The sequence below is a fragment of the Cyphellophora attinorum genome (assembly GCF_001299255.1).
Source record: "Cyphellophora attinorum strain CBS 131958 chromosome Unknown Contig10, whole genome shotgun sequence".
In the NCBI taxonomy this organism is placed as follows: domain Eukaryota; kingdom Fungi; phylum Ascomycota; class Eurotiomycetes; order Chaetothyriales; family Cyphellophoraceae; genus Cyphellophora; species Cyphellophora attinorum.
Window position 1 is genome coordinate 611,054 of NW_017253238.1, and position 18,275 is coordinate 629,328.

The 18,275-nt window shown below is 53.4% G+C and overlaps 7 protein-coding genes across 7 annotated transcripts; 6 read left to right on the top strand and 1 right to left on the bottom strand.

The window, feature by feature from the left end:
- Positions 1 to 280: 280 nt before the first annotated feature.
- On the top strand, positions 281 to 3,720 carry AB675_8069 (Sister chromatid cohesion protein pds5; the record flags this gene model as incomplete). Its single annotated transcript, XM_018148486.1, has 3 exons — positions 281 to 631; positions 680 to 1,903; positions 1,936 to 3,720. The coding sequence occupies 3 exons, from the start codon at positions 281 to 283 to the stop codon at positions 3,718 to 3,720; spliced, it is 3,360 nt and encodes a 1,119-aa protein (XP_018001231.1).
- A 32-nt stretch (positions 3,721 to 3,752) lies between these two features.
- AB675_8070 (uncharacterized protein) lies at positions 3,753 to 4,972 on the top strand (the record flags this gene model as incomplete). The annotated part of the gene is made up of 2 exons (XM_018148488.1): positions 3,753 to 4,460; positions 4,487 to 4,972. 2 exons carry the CDS (start codon positions 3,753 to 3,755, stop codon positions 4,970 to 4,972), a joined length of 1,194 nt encoding a protein of 397 aa, XP_018001047.1.
- Positions 4,973 to 5,683: 711 nt separating this feature from the next.
- AB675_8071 (uncharacterized protein) lies at positions 5,684 to 6,668 on the bottom strand (the record flags this gene model as incomplete). The annotated part of the gene is made up of 2 exons (XM_018148489.1): positions 5,684 to 6,455; positions 6,547 to 6,668. The coding sequence occupies 2 exons, from the start codon at positions 6,666 to 6,668 to the stop codon at positions 5,684 to 5,686; spliced, it is 894 nt and encodes a 297-aa protein (XP_018001099.1).
- A 1,880-nt stretch (positions 6,669 to 8,548) lies between these two features.
- On the top strand, positions 8,549 to 9,756 carry AB675_8072 (uncharacterized protein; the record flags this gene model as incomplete). Its single annotated transcript, XM_018148490.1, has 3 exons — positions 8,549 to 9,439; positions 9,495 to 9,590; positions 9,640 to 9,756. 3 exons carry the CDS (start codon positions 8,549 to 8,551, stop codon positions 9,754 to 9,756), a joined length of 1,104 nt encoding a protein of 367 aa, XP_018001142.1.
- Positions 9,757 to 12,575: 2,819 nt separating this feature from the next.
- On the top strand, positions 12,576 to 13,823 carry AB675_8073 (uncharacterized protein; the record flags this gene model as incomplete). The annotated part of the gene is made up of 1 exon (XM_018148491.1): positions 12,576 to 13,823. The coding sequence occupies one exon, from the start codon at positions 12,576 to 12,578 to the stop codon at positions 13,821 to 13,823; it is 1,248 nt and encodes a 415-aa protein (XP_018001196.1).
- Positions 13,824 to 15,084: 1,261 nt separating this feature from the next.
- Positions 15,085 to 15,531, top strand: AB675_8074 (uncharacterized protein; the record flags this gene model as incomplete). Its single annotated transcript, XM_018148492.1, has 3 exons — positions 15,085 to 15,134; positions 15,193 to 15,242; positions 15,296 to 15,531. The coding sequence occupies 3 exons, from the start codon at positions 15,085 to 15,087 to the stop codon at positions 15,529 to 15,531; spliced, it is 336 nt and encodes a 111-aa protein (XP_018001189.1).
- An 821-nt stretch (positions 15,532 to 16,352) lies between these two features.
- Positions 16,353 to 17,927, top strand: AB675_8075 (putative queuine tRNA-ribosyltransferase; the record flags this gene model as incomplete). The annotated part of the gene is made up of 4 exons (XM_018148493.1): positions 16,353 to 16,409; positions 16,484 to 16,734; positions 16,808 to 16,891; positions 16,973 to 17,927. The coding sequence occupies 4 exons, from the start codon at positions 16,353 to 16,355 to the stop codon at positions 17,925 to 17,927; spliced, it is 1,347 nt and encodes a 448-aa protein (XP_018001240.1).
- Positions 17,928 to 18,275: the final 348 nt, after the last annotated feature.

Here is an 18,275-nt window from a genome sequence, read left to right on the forward strand (position 1 = left end):
GGTTTGTCCCTGAATGGAGGCGCTCATTTGATGCCAATGTGTTGTAAGAATCTCCGTAGCAAATCGCGTCAAAGTGGACGCGATTGAACGCGATCGACCGAGTCCGCGAAGCTCCACACTTGAACTTGCAATTGCGGTGCGCAAGACGTCGCTCGTCACAGTGAAGAAGGCACACATTCGCGCCTGCCGTTGCCTTCGCTGTCGCGCCCAGTGAATGCGCACCTTCCTCGCCGACATGCGCTCTCTACCGACTTAGCTTGTACCACAACTTTTACACGCCATGGCAAAGGGTTTGCGAGCGAAGCCCGCCCGCCAAAGCCAGGACGCATCAACCGAAAAAGCCTACGACATTCCTGGTCTTGACTTCGAGCAGCCTTTGACTTGGAGGCCAGGCAAGGCTATCCCTATCGCTGACCTGCTTGACCGGCTGAAGGACTTGCGCGAGAAGTTGGCAGCATTTGACGACGACCAGCCTGACTCGCGACTGTGGACCGGGCTAGCCGGCGATCTTGTCAATGCCAACCTGCTCGGTCATAAGGACAGAGGCATTCGAGCATATGCTGTGACATGCATTTTGGACGTGCTGAAGATATGCGCTCCAGATGCTCCCTTTCAGAACCATCAGCTCAAGGTCTGACTTTCATGCTGAGGTTTCAGGCGCAGTGCTAACGTGTTGTAGGACATTTTCAATGTTGTCATCAACTACATCTTACCGGCGCTGTCTGACCCGACGAATGCATACAATTCTCAGCATGTCTATGTGCTTCAGTCGCTGTCCGAGTCTCAGAGCATCCTGCTGCTCGCAGATGTGGACAACCCGGAATCACTGACCTCCGCCCTGTTCACAAATTCTTTCGATATATTTGCGGAGCCGTCCTCTGGCCGCGATGTCGAGATCTCAAAGACTGTGGAATACCACCTGAAGAACCTGCTAGGCTTGGTGATAGATGAAATTGATGTTCCTCACGAGGTCACCGACATCATCATTTCTCAATTCATGAGGGTTGCTGCCCGAAAGCAACCAGAGTCAGCCGTGAAGAGCAGGAAGAGCGAAGTGAACGATATGAGCCAAAGCAAGCTTCAGCTCAAAGAATACCCAGTTGCGTACAACATTGCCAAATCGATCTGTACGACCTGCCTGGATAAGATGACGGCTCAAATCACTCACTATTTCAACGCTGTGATCGTCGATGCAGGAACTGCCACAAACAACAGCGACCCTTCGAAGGTCAAGCGTCTTTATGGCAACGATGCTGGTGACGAGGACGATGGTCTGGCCGATCTACGCAAAGCTCATCGATTGCTGCGAGAATTATGGAGAGCATGTCCAGATGTCATCGCAAATGTGATTCCGCAAGTCGAAGCAGAGCTTCAGGCTGACTCAGTTGCTTTACGGCGACTCGCGACCGAGACTCTGGGCGACATCGCCGCCGGCATTGGTATTGCAGGGTTCGTCCTGAGTGCCAGCATTGATCCCGCCGCATACCCGCAAATCTCAATTGATCAGGCAGAGCCTGCTTCAACACAGCTGAACCCTCTCCTGACCCCAGCATCTCCCAAGCCCTTCGCCGCGGTGCACCGGATTCCGTACCAGAATTTCATGGGCCGCCGCAACGATAGGTCGCCCATCGTTCGAGAAGCATGGGTCGAAGCTGCCTCACGTGTACTGTCTACCCGAGCCGGCGGCATCGGTCTTGGTGATGATGAGCAGGCTGAACTTCTGGCGGGGTATGCTCAGGCTCTACGTGATCCGGATGAGCATGTTAGATTGGCAGCGATCAGAGCCTTATCGAAGTTCAGCTATCACGGCGCCATCACGATTCTGGCTGCTGATGGTGGTCTAGCAAAATCGTCTTCCGTATTTTCTGCTCTCGCCGAGCGGATTCCTGATCGCAAAATCGGCGTTCGTGAGGAGCTATAACGCTGGTGTCAAAGATATGGGGCGCGGCCTCCTATGACATCCAGAGAGGCAACGAGGCCGTACAAATTGCGGCAGGGGATTTTGCGAGCCGAATCTTCAACGCATACTACATCAAGGACGAGCACTTGCATGCACAGCTTGAGAGGGTGCTCTTCGAAGCCCTCGTCCCGCTAAACTTCCCTTCAAGCAAGGGAAGCCAAACCGGCAAGCGCAAATCGAAAGCCAATGAGACCAATACACTTGACGGGCCTGATGAGGTCAGGGCTCTACGCATCCTGACGCTTGTCAGAAGCCTCGACGAGCGCTCGCGACGAGTGCTGCTAGGCATGCAAGGGCGTCAGTCTCAGATCAGCAGAGGTGTCAGGGTCTTTCTTGAGGCTTGTGAGTCCTACAACGGAGGCGTTGTCCAAGACGAAGACGGCGAGGCCAAGATCCGTGCGAAGCTTTCTGCTTGTATCGACAGCTTGTGCAAGCCCTTCTATGACGCTCCAAGAACCTCCGCCGACTTGTGGAAGTTTGCCAAGCAGCACGATCGACGCAACTATCAGCTCATTAAATTCGCCGTATCGCCAGAACACGACTACAAGACCATGTCAAACGGTGTGAAAGAGCTGTTCAAGCGCATACGCGAAGGTTCTACTTCAACACAATCGATAGTGCCGTCACTGCAAGAACTCATCTTTCGAAGTGCGGTTATGATGTATAACCGCAGCCACGTTCCTGCCATTATGGACGTTGCGCGAACAGATCAGTTCGGCTTGGGCGCAACAGCTCACGAAGTGCTTCGTGAGATCTCCTCCAAGACTCCTGAGGTCCTCAAATCCCACGTCACTGCCCTTTGTGCAGAGCTGGAGCAGACAGCTCCGTCAGCCACCAACTTCGAGGAATCGAGTGCAGCCGATACACTCAAGGCTTGTTCGCAATATGCCCGCAAGTATCCCCAAGAAGTCTCTAAAGATCGCAAATTTCTCACAGCCTTGTCAAACTTTGCCTTATACTCGCAGTCACCTCGAGCCGCCAAACATGCTGTTACGATTTTGTTGACGGTCAGCGATCGCAAAGAAATGCATGCGAGAGACATCTTGACCAAAATTCTGAAAGATTGTCGGCCTGGTTCGCCGAACTTCCTGAGTCGGCTCGCCGCCATTGGACAGATCTGCAGATACGCTCCTGACATCGCGAATGCGGAAGCTGATGCAATCGGCCATCTTGTCCTTGCAGACATCCTGAGCAAGAACCGGAAGTCTTCCAAATCTGATGCCGCGGGTGAATGGACGGACCATCCTGATGAGGAGACGCAGGCTAAGGAGATATCCCTCAAGATCCTTGTCAATCAGTGCAGAGGCGAAGGGATCGAAGCCAGTGAAGACTTCGTGGCAGTCGCAGAGACAAACTACAAAACTCTCTTCGAGCTCATCGAGAATGATGGAGAGATATCCACCGCCAAAGATACTCCGCCCGGACAACGCAACCGGTTACGGCTCGCTGCCGCCAGAATGATTTTGAAGCTGTGCACCTCAAATCGACAATTTGAAGCGCTGACCACGCCAACCCGGTTTCATGCCCTAGCTTGGATTGTCATCCATCCTCCCAACGATGTTCGCACCAGCTTCGTGTCACAAGTCCGGAAATATTACGCCCAGAATAGACTATCTACCAGATGGTTGACGATCATGTTCCTTCTAGCATTTGAGCCTGACGACGAGCTACGGTCTTCTGCTCTCAACTTCCTCAAATCTCGTACTCAAGCTTTTGAGCGAAAGCAGCAGGATAACAAATCTGGCAGCGATGCAACGTGATGGAAATGACTTCCGCCCGCCTCCTGAGCTTGATGGCGTATCATCCTGACTATCCTCCAGCGGACGACGGGTTTGATGTCGAGCTTCTTGAGTACTCGAAGTACATTGTCTTCTATCTCGTTGCAGTCGCTAACGAGAACAACATCTCCCTGATATTCCACATCGCCCAACGTGTCAAACAGATGCGAGACAACGTCGAGGCCGACGACGAGCACAGCCAGCGGCTGTATGTGCTCAGCGACCTTGCACAAGCCGTCATTAGAAATTTCGCTGATACCATGCCGCATGCGAAAGGCGCAAATGTGTTGCAGACTTGGCCGGGCAAAGTCAACCTCCATAAGTCGCTCTTCCGGCCAATGTCCAGCCATGCTGAGGCGCAAAAGGTTGCAGAGAAAAACTATCTGCCGGAAGATACTGCGCTTGGCCTGGAGAAGTTCGTCAAAGACACCATGAAGCAACTGAAAGGCGTCAAAGCCGTGCGGCGTCCCTCGCAACTACCAACGGCGGCTCAGAAACGCAAGAGCGTCTCTGTTGAGCCTGACGATGACGACGACAAGCCGAGAAAGAAGAAGAAGAGCAGTCTGCCTATCAGAAAGACGCCAAAGGCCAAGACCCAGAAGACCAAGGTCAATGATGCTACAACCGAGTCTCATGAGCCCTCAAGAAAGAGCGCTCGAGCGTCCAACGCGATCAGCTATGCCGAAGGTAGCAGTGATGAGGAGGAGGACGACGATGATCAAGTTATGGAAGATGTACAAGCGACTAGCACTCCGGCGCAGCCAAGCGCATGGGACGGCACCAACTGTCTAGTCCCGCCATCATCGAGGTTGGGACAAAGCGGGCAAAAGACAATGGCGGTGATACAGATATGCAGGAGAACGGCAATGGCATCGACATCCACGAAGATGATAGCGACCAAGACGTGGGCGATGACGATAGAGCAGTAACACCATCACCGAGTCCATTGAAGGAGCGTGAGAATACGCCTGGTCCGACCTCGCCGGCTAAGAAGAAGGGCAAGCAGAATGGGGCCAGCAAGAAGACCGCCACAGCAGCTGAGAAGAAGCAGACTTCGGCAAAAGCAACACCCGTCTCGTCGAAGCGGAAGTCCACCGCTGAAGCAACGTCGGCTACGAAATCTGCTTCGGTCAAGAAAGCTAAGTCAGCAAAAGCTGTGGGTACTGGTGAAGACGAAGCGCCGGTGGAGGAGAACACGCGGAGCACGCGCGCTACGAGGCGGAGTCGCGGATGAACGACTAGCAGCGCAGAGGATCTATGTGACGCCGAAGGCTCTCAACAGTGAGCACGGCGGACGCCCACGATGAGCGTGCTCGAGCTCGCCTGGATACAGATGATGTGGTGGATGCAAGCCGGGTGTACTCTGCCCGGCAGCATGTATGGCCTCGACGATGTAACAACTAGTCTAATTCGACAGATGAGCGATCCATGGCTCAAGCCATAGCTACATGTAGCTATCGTCGACGATAAGACACCGAAATTCTACACAAACAATCTGAGTTATGGGACAGACAGTGATCGACCAGAACTCCCTGATGAAGCAAATCGAAGTATAAGTGCTTTGCACCAAACACACTGGCCTGGACCCAAGCAACTCTTATGTACAATGTACCGAAAATGTGGGCCAGGAGGCCTGATGGTATCAGGAGATATGTTGTACAATGATATGTAAGTCGCGTCTCATTCGTGTAGTCGGCCGCGCCGTTCGTATTGTCGTTATTCATGAATGTCGTGGCTGCATTCAGTTACTCGTGAGGTTGATGAAGTCAGAAGAGCGATACTTGGCAGCTTTGTTCTCTGTTGGAGAAAAAGGAGATGGCTTTGTCATATTTGGCAAATGAGGGCTGAAAGGTACGCGTAGAAGGGGTAACGATCTTCGTGGGTTTCCTTCAGCTTGACGGATCATTGAGCTGTTGGGGCTACTAGCACCACATCCTCCCCAGGATCAGACCATTGTCCACAGCGGTCGCGGCAGCTCAATCTCTCTCTGACCCTCAACCTGAACCCCTCGCCCCATAAAGCCCTTGGCTCGCTCATCGATGCCGACATATGCCTCTCGCATGTTCGGCATTCCCTGTGCTTCGCGCGTGACACTCCATGTGCGCAGGCCATAGTATGACCCAACACAGTGGACAAGCCAACGTGCGAAGCTGGCTCCACGGTCGTCCTCAAGGGCATCAAAGACCATCTTTGAGTCGGAGATGGTGGCGTTGTCTTCGGTCATTTCGACGTCTTGCAACGCCGTCGGTGGGGGCTCCATCGAGATATCGCCATCCGTCGTGGTCGCAGAGCTGCCATCCCCGACAACGACGCCCTTACGTCCCACGAACACGATCTCTTCGTCTTCTTCATCCGTCTCGTCCAACACAACTGCGCCACTGTCTGCGCTCTCCGTTGTCTCCGCACGAGGCCTGTACACGAGGTTCTTGTGCTGAGTCGGCCCGCTGATTCCACGGCCCTGTAACTCAGCCTCATTCCAGCCCTTGACCCAACCTCTGACCTCCTCTTCCAGATCTTGCAGGAGACCTTTGGCAGCCCGGCTCTTCTTTAGCCTCGCTTTAACTTCCTTCGGGATATTGCTAGCAGCCTCCTCGATAGGGCTCATCCCGGGGAACTTCAATGAGCCATGCTTTCTTGCGCGCTTCCGAGCCGTGGAGCCGCGTCGACTGCTCCCAGTGAGCTTCGCTTCGATCGCGCGTTGGAACTCGGCGGCATCCCTATTGCACTTGTCAGACAGAGCATGTTTCGGGAGGAACCTGAAGCGGGAAGATCGTGTCTCGCCCGATCCCGGTTCATAGGCATACGTACCAAAGGGGTGCTAGGTAGTAGGGCACGCTGCGGCGTGGGTAGGTTGGCGGACTTCCCAGTCGGAGGGTAGAGGAGGCTCCACCCAGGGGTTGGAGAGCAGGCGGTCTGCGCGTGTGGCTCATGTCAGTCACACCATTTGACACAGGGTGTGAGATGTATGTATTCAGGTGCACCAGCGTGTGGCATAGGAGAAACGCGTGGCTCGTGGATGAAGCTTACCATTCTCCCATCGCCTGCGCTGTCGACTGCCTTCCTTGCCCTTCAAGAATGCTTCTCGTCTATCGAGGCTATCCCGGCGGACGAGCCTGCGCGCAGGAGGCGACGTGGCGACGGCCGCAGTGCTCGGGGCCGACGCTGCAGCAGTGCTCACTGTCCGAACTGGCAGGGAGGTTGCGGCGATAGTCACGCGTGCTGCCGTCGGCGATGCAGGAGTGGGCAGAGCTGTCGACATCGTATTTACGTTCTCCATGATTGATTGCTAACTGCCGGGAGTCTTCGTCTATAGTCGATAAGTAGATCCGGAATATGGTCCGAAGTTGTTGGGGAATGATAAGCACGAAAGGAGTTCTTGAGGCTTAGCAGGGTGCAGCTCTGTTTGCTGGATACCATGGTAGAGGCGAATGAACGAGGAGTGTGCAAACGACGTCTAGATGTTGCTGTCGTTGAGTGTCGATGAGTCCCACGATCTCGGATGTTCGATTCATTGACTCAACCACGAGGGCCGCCGGAGGCGCTGATTGGCTGTGCGAGTGCCAAGACACAGGATGGAGACCGGAATGCAGGGACCAGCCTTCCGCTATCGCGGCGGAGGAATCTGTGAACACGGCATATTTACGGTATGACTCCTTCGAAGTCATTGTAGTCAGGCGCAGACGAGGACTCATGTGCACGGCAAGAGGACTGGCGTGGTCTGCTCACCGACACTACGCCACTGTGGACTGGACTAATGACCACTGGATTATTCGCTGCTTTGTCTGCCATAGCGCGACTGCTACGGCGGAGGCTAGCAAGCAGGATTCGCTACAATTCGGACAGCATGGTGGCTCCTACTGTGTCGATCTGAACTGCTCGTGTACCGATGGGATTGCCTACAGCTCTGCATGAGGATCTGGTTGCCGGTATCTGCTTTGAGCAGGTGTCCTTCCCGACCAGGTAATCCGACGAGTTCTATCTGTTAAATGAGTCTGGAAGGCCGAATTGTTTCGGGCAGGTCTCCTTCTCTTTCAGGAAATGCGTTGACTTCTATCTGTCATAGCAACCTTGGAAGGTCGAATCGCTTTGGGAAGGCGTCCTTCCCTACTGGGAAATACATCAGGTTCTATCTGTTAACCCTACCATCCTACCATTCGACCTTCCATGTCGTCCTCCGAGTGGTTCGAAACTACTTGACAATTTTAGCTATTTCGACATTTTTGAGCCGATTCGGCCTCGAATACGGTTCATGAGGCCCCTCCACTTAAGCAGCGCTCAGTGGGCCTCGCTCACGAGCATTGTGCTTCACGGCAGCTTGTCGGAGGTCATGATATTGGACTCGAACCAAAGACAAGCCGCTAATGGGCTGCTGTGATAAGAATGTCGCGGATCTCGCGTTGTCGAAGCGCTGCTGCGACTGTGGCTGTAAATGCAGAAAGATCTACGGATGGGCAGACAGGACCGTACTCGTCAATCTCCCAGGTCTACGATTTGACCTCGCTGCTCTCGGTGAATGCTAATCGCTTGTTACAGCCAACACTTCACTACTGAGAGTCAATGGCAGACTGCACCAGCACTGATCACGATAGAATATTTCGAGCTCTATATATACCGGACTCATGTTGGCTTTGACACCGAAGTTTCCATACGAATATCTGCCTCTGATATAACATAACCGACCTTCCTCCCGGGCCAGACTAGACCAGCCGACCTTCCAAGCATTCGACCTTTCTGCCCGCCCGACGAGTCGCTGCTACGTCTAGTGGATCCCTGAAAGCTGAAAGGTTGGTTCATGCAGAAAAGACGCAGCATGTCGCAAACGAACGACTTGTTCGGTCACAGCGGTAGGACTCGAGAGGCTCACGTGTTTGCTCCTGATGTCGGGCAACTGGATACTTCTGTCATTGGTACTCCCGGCAATCCACCCACCAGATTGATCGCGTCCAGTGCCAGGCTAGTCACGAATCCACTCAATCCTCTCCTCGCTGCACATTCCGCTCAGTCCCCACTACCCCCGCAACAATACGTGTCAACTCAGAGCGCCCAGTCCCACACCACGCAACCTCAGAATCAGCAAGGCCAGAAAGCACCACCTCAGTACCATCATTCCCACACTGCGCCATCGCAATATCAGCAGGCTCAGAACGTATCACCTCACAAATCGGAGATGAATGGTCGTCCAGCTCGGCACACGCAGGATCCGACCAGATCAGCTCAAACCCCGCCATTCCCTACCACAACACAGGCTCAAGGTCAAGGCCAAACATCATATGGTCCAATCAGATCCAATTCAAGCCATCTCCCCGCAGCTGGCGCCAACAACTGGGCTGCCCCGCAACCCTATACCGGCTACGCCCCTGAGTCTGTCAAGACGCCGAACATGAATGTTGGTACAGGCCAGTCGTCCGGAGGATCAATCTTCAACGGCTTGTCCAATACTGCCGATCGTCCGACAATCTCGTCGCCGTACGCCAGAAATGGCTCTGCTCCCCCTAGCAATTCGCAGGCTCACCTTCAGGCGCAGTTTCAAGAGCAAGGGACCGGCGACTCCTCCCCTGGTTACTCCCGCCTTCCGAACGATTCAGAAGATCAGTCTGGAGTTGCTGCCGGCAGTCACATTGGTGGCACACCCTTAGGATCGATGCACGTGTACATGACTGATGACGGGGTTAAGTGCACTTTTGGACACAGTTCAACGAATGTGAGTTATATCTTGCACGCTCCAAGGGACCAGGTTGTCGGACTGACGAAAACAGGGTAAGAATATGGTCTCGCTGATGTTCGAGGTTCCGCAGAATGAAGATTGGGAGCGGGTCATTCGTGCTGCTGCCGGAGCGGCGGAAAGAACTAAGGTCAGTCAGTGCCCTTCGGAATATGCTTTTCTGTGCTAACATAGGATAGGTGACGATGGACATTGCCTTCGAGGTGTTGGAATTGGTTGCTCCAGGGTCAACGAAGCGACCTGGCAATTTCGGTGATGAGGATCGTCGTCGACCTTACGCCCCTTTCCGCGGATAGATCGGATCCCAGCATATCGAAACATCATCCAGTCAAGCGGATCAGGCTGCTTTGGGCTGCATTATGGCTCGTTGCGATATTCGCACCATACGGAGTTCATCAGGGAACAAGTGCAGAAGGGTCGAGCCAAGTTGTCGCAATCATGGCTGAAAACCGGGCATGCTTGCACAGCTGGACATAGTTGCAGTCTTCGTTGGCAGAACCACTTGAGCTGGAGAGAGCAGTTCTACATGAATCGGTTGACGGCGCCTGATTGTCGCGCTAGATGCAAGAAAGGCACGTTTGGAAATATCTTAGCATCAGAACGGTGATGGTCGGGTGGCAGCCAATCCAGCAAAGCTAGAGCAGACCAGTATTTTCAAGCATAACGTCCGCCTTTCGAGTCCCAAGCGTGAGATTAGTGATGATACGCACTTATTGCAAGCGCATGGCGGGAATGCCTGATCTTATCTTTTGTGCATCACCGGACAGGCTCTTCCGAGACCAGATGGCGGCGTACTGCTTCAGATGGTTCATGAACAGCACCAGTGGCCGCACGAAACTGGCAGATTTGACAAGTATGTTGTGCCACTCATTGGAAGTTCGCATGGGAGTCCGCATGGGAGTCTTCCATCTGTGATGACGCCGACTTGAGTGCGGGCAGCGCTGGAGTAGGCAGTCCTAGCCGCTGCACGATCTCGCATGATGCCGGAGATCAGATGAGGCTCAACAACAGTGCGGTCTACTCCAGACCGGCTACGAGCAGCTGTCCCGCGGATTCTCTCACCAAACCTCATGATGGCTGCAGGCTGCCAGGTCGTTGAAGCATGCAGAGGAACATTCCAGAAGCTCGACCCGTGTAACCTCTCGACGCAATGTGAGTGCATTGAGGTCGCGCAAACATACCACTGGTCCTCGGCACACTTGATCTGTCGATATATGGTCGTCGCTGGTGGGCGAAGTACATGAATGCAGGTGAGCCAGCCTGTCAGAGTTGATGCAGATTCTCGTAATCGCGTGACTTAACAGCACGTGACTGTCGTTGCATATACAGTACTGAGCAGGGATGTGTGTTTTGCCCAGCTTGGAAAGTCCAAGCCGAAGCGACGTATTTGACAGGCACTTCTGCTTCTGAAAGCCGCATTGTCCCGATCGTTGCATGAGGCTATGGGTAGAAGAAAAATCTAGAGCAGTCACAAAGATCCGACAGCGTTCGGGAATTTCTTTGGTCCATAGGGCTCAGGCGCTGATGTATGTATTGTCGCCCTGGTTGACGACGCCGGCCAAGATTGCTGGCCAACCGTGAGCTGATGTTTGCTCGCCATCAACCCCGTTCATGAGCATCCAAGCAGTGACAGACTGTCTGTAGCACGGTCCGGACATATGATGTCAATCATGCACGCACCACAGCAGCTCAACACGACCCCGGCGCATCAACTAACGCGGCAGGTGAAGCTCTCACAACTATGCAGGCATCCTAGCTTATACCTTGTAGACAATGATTAGTGGACGAACGATGGAGTTCTTTCCAGCCAAATAGCTCAGTAGCTTCAGCCAGTAGCAAGATCGCCTGGCGTCTGAGCTACTTACCGAATTCTCTGACGCTATAGTGGGATGGCGGCCTGCAGTGAAGCTATGAATCGTGATGCTGTGCAACACCCCACCTCAAGCCAGAGCATGGTAAGACATGTTGCACAAGAACAATCGCTTGACGTCGATCGTTTGAGACGGGCCGACGGCAGGCATGTTTCGGAGAATTGCTGACGATCGCTCAAGAATCGATTCTGCGAGCACGCAAAAGCATCAGTCGCGTAGTTCAAGCAGCGCAATGATTGTTGGTCTCAATGATGTCGGTTACCGATATCCACTGACCACTGCTCAGGCCTGGGCATGGAGATTCTCACATGCTCATGCCAGGGGTACATTTGTTGCATGCAGCGTGCTCGACTAGTGTCAGATGCAAAATGAGGCAGCACAATGGGACGTGATGTGTGGTGCCCTCAGCGAATGATGTTAAAGGCAGCCACAGCGGGGCAAGGGGAGTACAGTCTGCAGGTTGGGCCGCGCTGAGTGGAAAGTAGCGAGTCTGCGCGAACAGCTGCTCTGCTATCACGCCAGGCCCAAAGAAGGACGCCATCCTCATCGTCGGCTGAGGCACTCAACGATGGGTGACGAGGCAGCAATATGCACGAGTCACCAATGAATGGAAGTTGGACAACGCATCAAAATAAGCTATCTTAGCGCCTCGGCAGTAAGGGCCAACCCGTGTCGCGTCCGGGGCCTGCCGTAGGACGCCTTTGGCGAAAGCGGCGCACATTTTTCGCCCTACAGTAACCATCCTCCGCATCCCTCCATAGACTGATCTCACTTCCCGCTGCCCGATTCAATTTTATTTGCCGTCTTGCATACTGACAACTGTCCTTCATTCGCCATCTTCCACCGTGCTCGTTTCGATGCGTCGTGACATGACCGTTTGGGCCCCTCGGCTGCGAATGCATAGTGAATGTGGTTCGGAAAATTCTGATGGCTCGCGTGGTGGCACAGCCATGGTCGTCCCAACTCTCTACCCGTCCGACACAAAGGTGTCACAGCTAAGTAGCACGCCGCTAGCAGTCCATGGTTTGCCCAGTCGTCCATGACTTCGTTTGTGCTATCGATCTGTTCTGGGTTCTTGCGAGTCTGTTAGGTTGACTGATATCTTGCTTGTATGCCCCGGGTCGTGACTACCACTTCTAGCTCTTCAACCAAAGTTCTTCAGAGGCTGGCACGCTACTTTAGTCGCTGAAAATCTTCTCATATCATCGGAGACTTGTCAATCAAGCATCTTTTGGCCTTCGGTCATGAGCTCTCGTTCTTCACAGTCGAGCCGCAGTTCGTCCGCGTCATCGAGTCACAGCACTGGCTCGCAGCGTACTTACAAAACCAACCTTACTTCTCACTCAGACGTTCGTCCAGGGCTACAGCACTACGATACAGCTCCAGCGAAGGTTTTCTGGTTCGCAGACGACCTGGGAGAGTGTCCAGACGGACAGTCGGACCCACGCTCATCGGCGGAGACGTATGCTTCTACGGTCTCTCCGAGTGAGGATTTGGGCACTCAACCTGAATATGAGCTTCCACAGGATCGCCCCAGAGTCTTCGACAGTGAAGCCATTCCTTCAACGCCTTCTGATTTCTCCAAGCTGTTCCCGACCACTCGTCGCCTACTCATTCAGCACGATGACACGACCTCGGACGGCAACATGAACATCCGAGTCGACACCGAAGCACTCTCTCCAGCAGGTGAAAGGCTGAAGATGACGATCTTCCACCTTCGGATGAAGAATTTGTACGAACGTCAATTTTCGCTCCGACGATACTGCCGTGATTCGGGCCGTGAGGTGTGCAATTCTACGAAGAAATATGTCAAGCCGCTGCCTCCGGGACTGCCGCAACAGAAACCACCATTCTCAAGGTCGATCACCACTGCCCTTCACAACCTTGGCAGGAAGCGAACTCATCGACAGGACGCGGACTCTGATTCTGAAGATGGCGAGGATCTCGAGCACGAGCTGAGGAACTTCACCTTGACGTCGGAAGTCAAGGCCGATATTCCTACCAACACTATACGCTTGGAGTTCTCCAACTATGCCCAAGTCGAGCTGCATCGGCGACGTGGCCATGCTCATAGCAAGCAGTGGGACTTTGAGTATTGGGGCGAGCCTTACTCATGGCAAAGAGATCTCAAGGATGATGATGGCGATGTCTTCTACACCTACGACCTTATTAACCTACGTACAGGTGCTGAGGTTGCGCATATACTTCCAGACAAGCTCGAGCCGCAGCAAGCAGCATTGGAGTGCCGACAAGGCAGCTGGATCCCACCATCAAGCATGCGACTCAGAGATGGTACCATCTCCGCGGATCTCGCAGACGTAATTGTCTCGACTGGACTGACTGCTATGGTCGACGACTGCATCAAGCGTCGGTGGCACAGTAGAGGCACGGTCAGGCTACACGCTCCTAGCGCAGACGCGAAAGAGTACCTGGAACCAGAAGAAATCGTGGATCGAGTCTTTCCAAGGCGTGCAACAAATCAACGACGGTAGTCTACACTTGTCACGATCCCTCCAGTCAATATGCAGACTTCGGCGTACCAAGTTGTGCACAACTTCTTCCTCTTCTTTCGATTCAAATGAAGTTTTCACGCCTTGGTGGATTCTCGCCACACCAAATGGGCGCAGTGCCAAGCACCTGGTCATGGGCATTTGTAAAGAGTACAAAGACCGCCCGCAGAGCGTAGAAGTCCCATCACTTTGCGGCGTGGTGGTCTCTGCAGCAAAAGCAAGTCGTCCCGTAGATGTACAATAGAAAAGTTTCTCACGTGACTTGGCCAAGACACCCGAGGCAAAATGAGCTTCGAATTGTTTCCCCTGGCTTGCTCCTCCCTCACTCCTCGCCCAACGAACTCCATGTCGCATCGCTGATGCCCAACCAGTGGAGCAGCGAATGATCTTTGTGATCGTGGCCTCGGGACCATTCTTGACCTCATCTGAAGCTCCATGAGCTGCCTGCTATCCCAAGCTAAGCTCGGGGTTCTCATCGCAACGGTGCGATCCGGTACCTCACAGCCGAAAATGATGGCCGGTGTCAGTATACCTGAACGTAGGATGTGGACATACAACCAAACGGGTCTCCACTGGCCTTCCTTTAGACCCAATGACTCCGCCACATCGCATCCCACCTCAACGACTATCATGCATACCATTGCTGGAAGTCTGGCCGAAGCCACCTGAGGACCGCTTTTGTGCGTTAGCGTTAATGCGCTGGCAGCACCGAATACTCCCCAGCTTCACTCGAGAATTTGCTGTAATTTTCACTATACATTATTGACGTCTCTCGGATGTCAGAAGCCCTGCTGTGTCACCTCACCATCATCAGAATCGAATAATGCCGGGACTGGGCTGCAGTAAGTACTGTATCACAAGACACAGAGATCACGTTGCACACAATAGGAACGGATCTATCAACCCTGTTCCAGTACATCGGGTTGGACTACTGCACCAACAGCATCGATCTGGCAGCTAGGGCACGCATCAATACTCAGATATTGTAGCTGCCTGAAGCTGCCATATTGCTGCATCGCAATGTGAGTAGTCTCGCGACTCTGGCCCATATCTTCTACATAATATCCGCTCGCCCTCGACTGTTCTATCTGCCGGTACCGTCTGCTACCTCTCTATAGTCGCACACCTGCAGAAGACATCGAGCGACTTGACTTTTCGCTGGCCGCGCTATCGACATCACCTGCCTAGAACCTTCACTAAGCATTCCTCAAATAACACAGAGACAACTTGCCTTATCACAAGCATGGCCGGTACCAAGGACTCTCGCAAGTGGCAAGACTCACTCAAAGGCAAGTTGACTTGCTAAAGAAAGATGAAGGGGCTCACTGACGCTCTGAGTAGCCGAGTGTAGACGCCGTGGCCTCCCAGAACCTGTGTTCTCCCACGTCTCCGACCGCCGTGGTAAGTCGCCGTCTACAGACATGACACACCTGATACTGATGTCTATCCTCTAGGTGGCCGCACTGCCTGGTCGTCATCCGTCACAGTCTCCGGTGTCAACATTTCAGCTCGCTTCTGGTACGATGGCCAGAACCTAAACAACGCGAACGAAGATGCCGCTGAGGTCCTTCTGACACGTATGCGCAACCCAAGCGTGTACGGAGATCTCTTCGCTGGCCGCTCTGCGCGATCAGCTTCTTCGGTTTCATCTTCCGCATCTCGAACGACGGACCGTTTCGGCGCCCGCTAAGTCGCTCTCCCACGGTCGGCTGTATGACCAATTCAACTCCTCAGCGTTCGAGCGAAGGATCATACTAGGAATTTCATGGCGTTGAAGGAGCACGCGTTGTATTCTATGCAGGCATGGCGACGGCGTTGGAGTTGGTCGCAATGGTCGCGGCAGTCAGGTGCATGTTTCGGGTCTTTCACCATTATGCAGCTCGACACAGACGATGCTACAATCACATCGAGATCACAGTCTCAAAACCAGAAATTTCAGTACAGGCATATTGCTACAGCTTCTCTTGTCTCAGAATTCCAGGGGCGTGCCTGATTCACTCAGTGCCTTCCTTCCGCGAAAGATGCTGCTACTCCCGTGACGTTTGAAGACCTTTCCAGCAACAGTCGAGACTAGAAGACATGCGACGTTGTGCAAGCATGAATGCTGATCGTCTTGACGTGCGTACAGCGGCAGGGATGGCGACGTTTGACCTGTCGTGCCACCAAAAGAATTGGGCAAATGATGCCTCTCCAAAAAAGAAATCTCCGGCCCACGCACCTCAAAGTTCATCACGCTGCATCTGCATCTCTCTATTTCGATCCTTCCCTTGACAGATCCGAAGACATGCGGTATCCAGCTTTTCGGTTCTCATGAAAGTAAGCGCGACCTGCAGCGGGCGCTACTAGATGACGTGCATGCCATCGTGGAATTATTGACACCTGTCACGCTTTCCTACAGTTTGTGGCTGCAGACACCGCATGCACAGAAGTCTTCAATGTCGGTTTGACGCGCTCATCGCTGCACGAAGACTTCGTCCAGTCTGGCCCCATGCGTATTTCTACGCGCACAACATGTCAAGCAAAGCCTCGTCGCCTGCCTTGACGTTCGAGCTCAAGGGCCAATGCTCGGTACGCACGCCCATACGTCCCCAGACTACGTGAGTATATGGCGGAACACTGACAAATTTCCCGAACCTGAATAGACGAGCAAAGCACGAGCATCCACCCTCACACTCCCACACGGATCCGTTGATCTCCCTATCTTCATGCCAGTAGCGACTCAGGCATCGCTGAAGGGTTTGACACCGGAGCAGTTAGAAGAAACTGGATGCAAATTATGTCTGAACAATACATATCATCTCGGACTCAAGCCTGGTCAGGCGGTCCTTGACACTATCGGGGGAGCTCACAAGTTCCAGGGTTGGAATTACAATATTCTGACTGACAGTGGTGGGTCGGTGATTTCCTAGCTGGTCCCAACTACAACGGAACAAAGATCCCATGAATGACTGACATTTCCTGGCCAGCTTTCAAATGGTCTCGCTACTCAAGTTAGCCAAAGTCACCGAGGAAGGCGTCCGCTTTCTCAGTCCTCACGATGGCACTCCGATGTAAGTACCTTCACCTGTCAAAGAAGACACGCCACGCCCCCCCAGACCTGGCGATTCAACCCCGGCTGACTTACCCGAAAGGCTGCTTACTCCCGAGCATTCTATTGACCTTCAGAACTCTATCGGCTCGGACATCATAATGCAGCTCGACGATGTCATTCAAACGACTTCACCAGATCGTGCGCGCATGGAGGAAGCCATGTTGCGGAGTGTCAGATGGCTTGATCGCTGTATGACCGCTCACAAGCGCCCAAACGATCAGAATCTCTTCTGTATCATTCAAGGAGGGCTTGACCTCGACCTCAGACGTGAATGCTGTCAAGAAATGGTCAAGCGAGACACGCCTGGAATAGCTGTCGGCGGACTGTCTGGTGGCGAGGCCAAAAGTGATTTCTGCAAAGTGTACGTACCTTTTTTCCGAACCCCACAACGAGTTGGCCCCTGCCAACCAACCCCGAAATTGGTGCCACCTCCGCGTATGCAGGCTGTCGAACTGACACTCGGTGCCCACGACAGGGTCGACACGTGCACCAGCCTCCTTCCAGCACACAAGCCCCGATACGTGATGGGCATTGGCTACCCGGAGGACATCGTGGTGGCTGTAGCCTTGGGTGCCGATATGTTCGACTGTGTGTGGCCGACACGAACGGCTCGATTCGGAAATGCTATCACAGCTTTTGGTGTGCTCAACCTGAAGCACGCGAGGTACGCCAATGACTTTGAGCCGATGGAAGCAGGCTGCAAGTGTATAGCATGCCGACCACGTACAGAGGGTGGCTTGGGCATCTCGAGAGCCTACATCAACCATCTCGCCGCCAAGGAGACCGTTGGCGCTCATCTGGTCACGATGCATAATGTTCATCATATGCTGAACTTGATGCAGCGGATACGCAATGCTATCTTGGAGAATGACTACGCGCACTTTGCGGCGGACTTCTTTTCGAAGTACTTTCCAAAGGAGAAAGGACCGCCAGAATGGGCTGTTGAAGCGTTGCGAGGTGTTGGAATAGATATTTTGGCACGGAAGGCTCCTTGAGAGCTACCGAGGTCCTAAGAGAGAGCTTTCTCAACTGAGAACAGAGCTACACAATGTCAATGGTGTGAGGAAGGCAAGCTAGTCAGATTACCGATTCAAATATACCTCTGTCATCCGGCTTGAGTGAATTCCACCCAGAGAAATCGGCAGGCACGGCACTGGATTAGATATTGGGTGCATCTGCCATATAAATATCAAGGTCACTCGGTCTCACTTACGCCCTCATGGCACTGTTCAACCACAGAACGAGATAGGAGCAAATGGGATCGAGGTACTTGTGAAGGCATATGTATTTCCGACTCCGATTCAACGCACTTCTTGATGAACCCACCTTAACAACAAATGCTT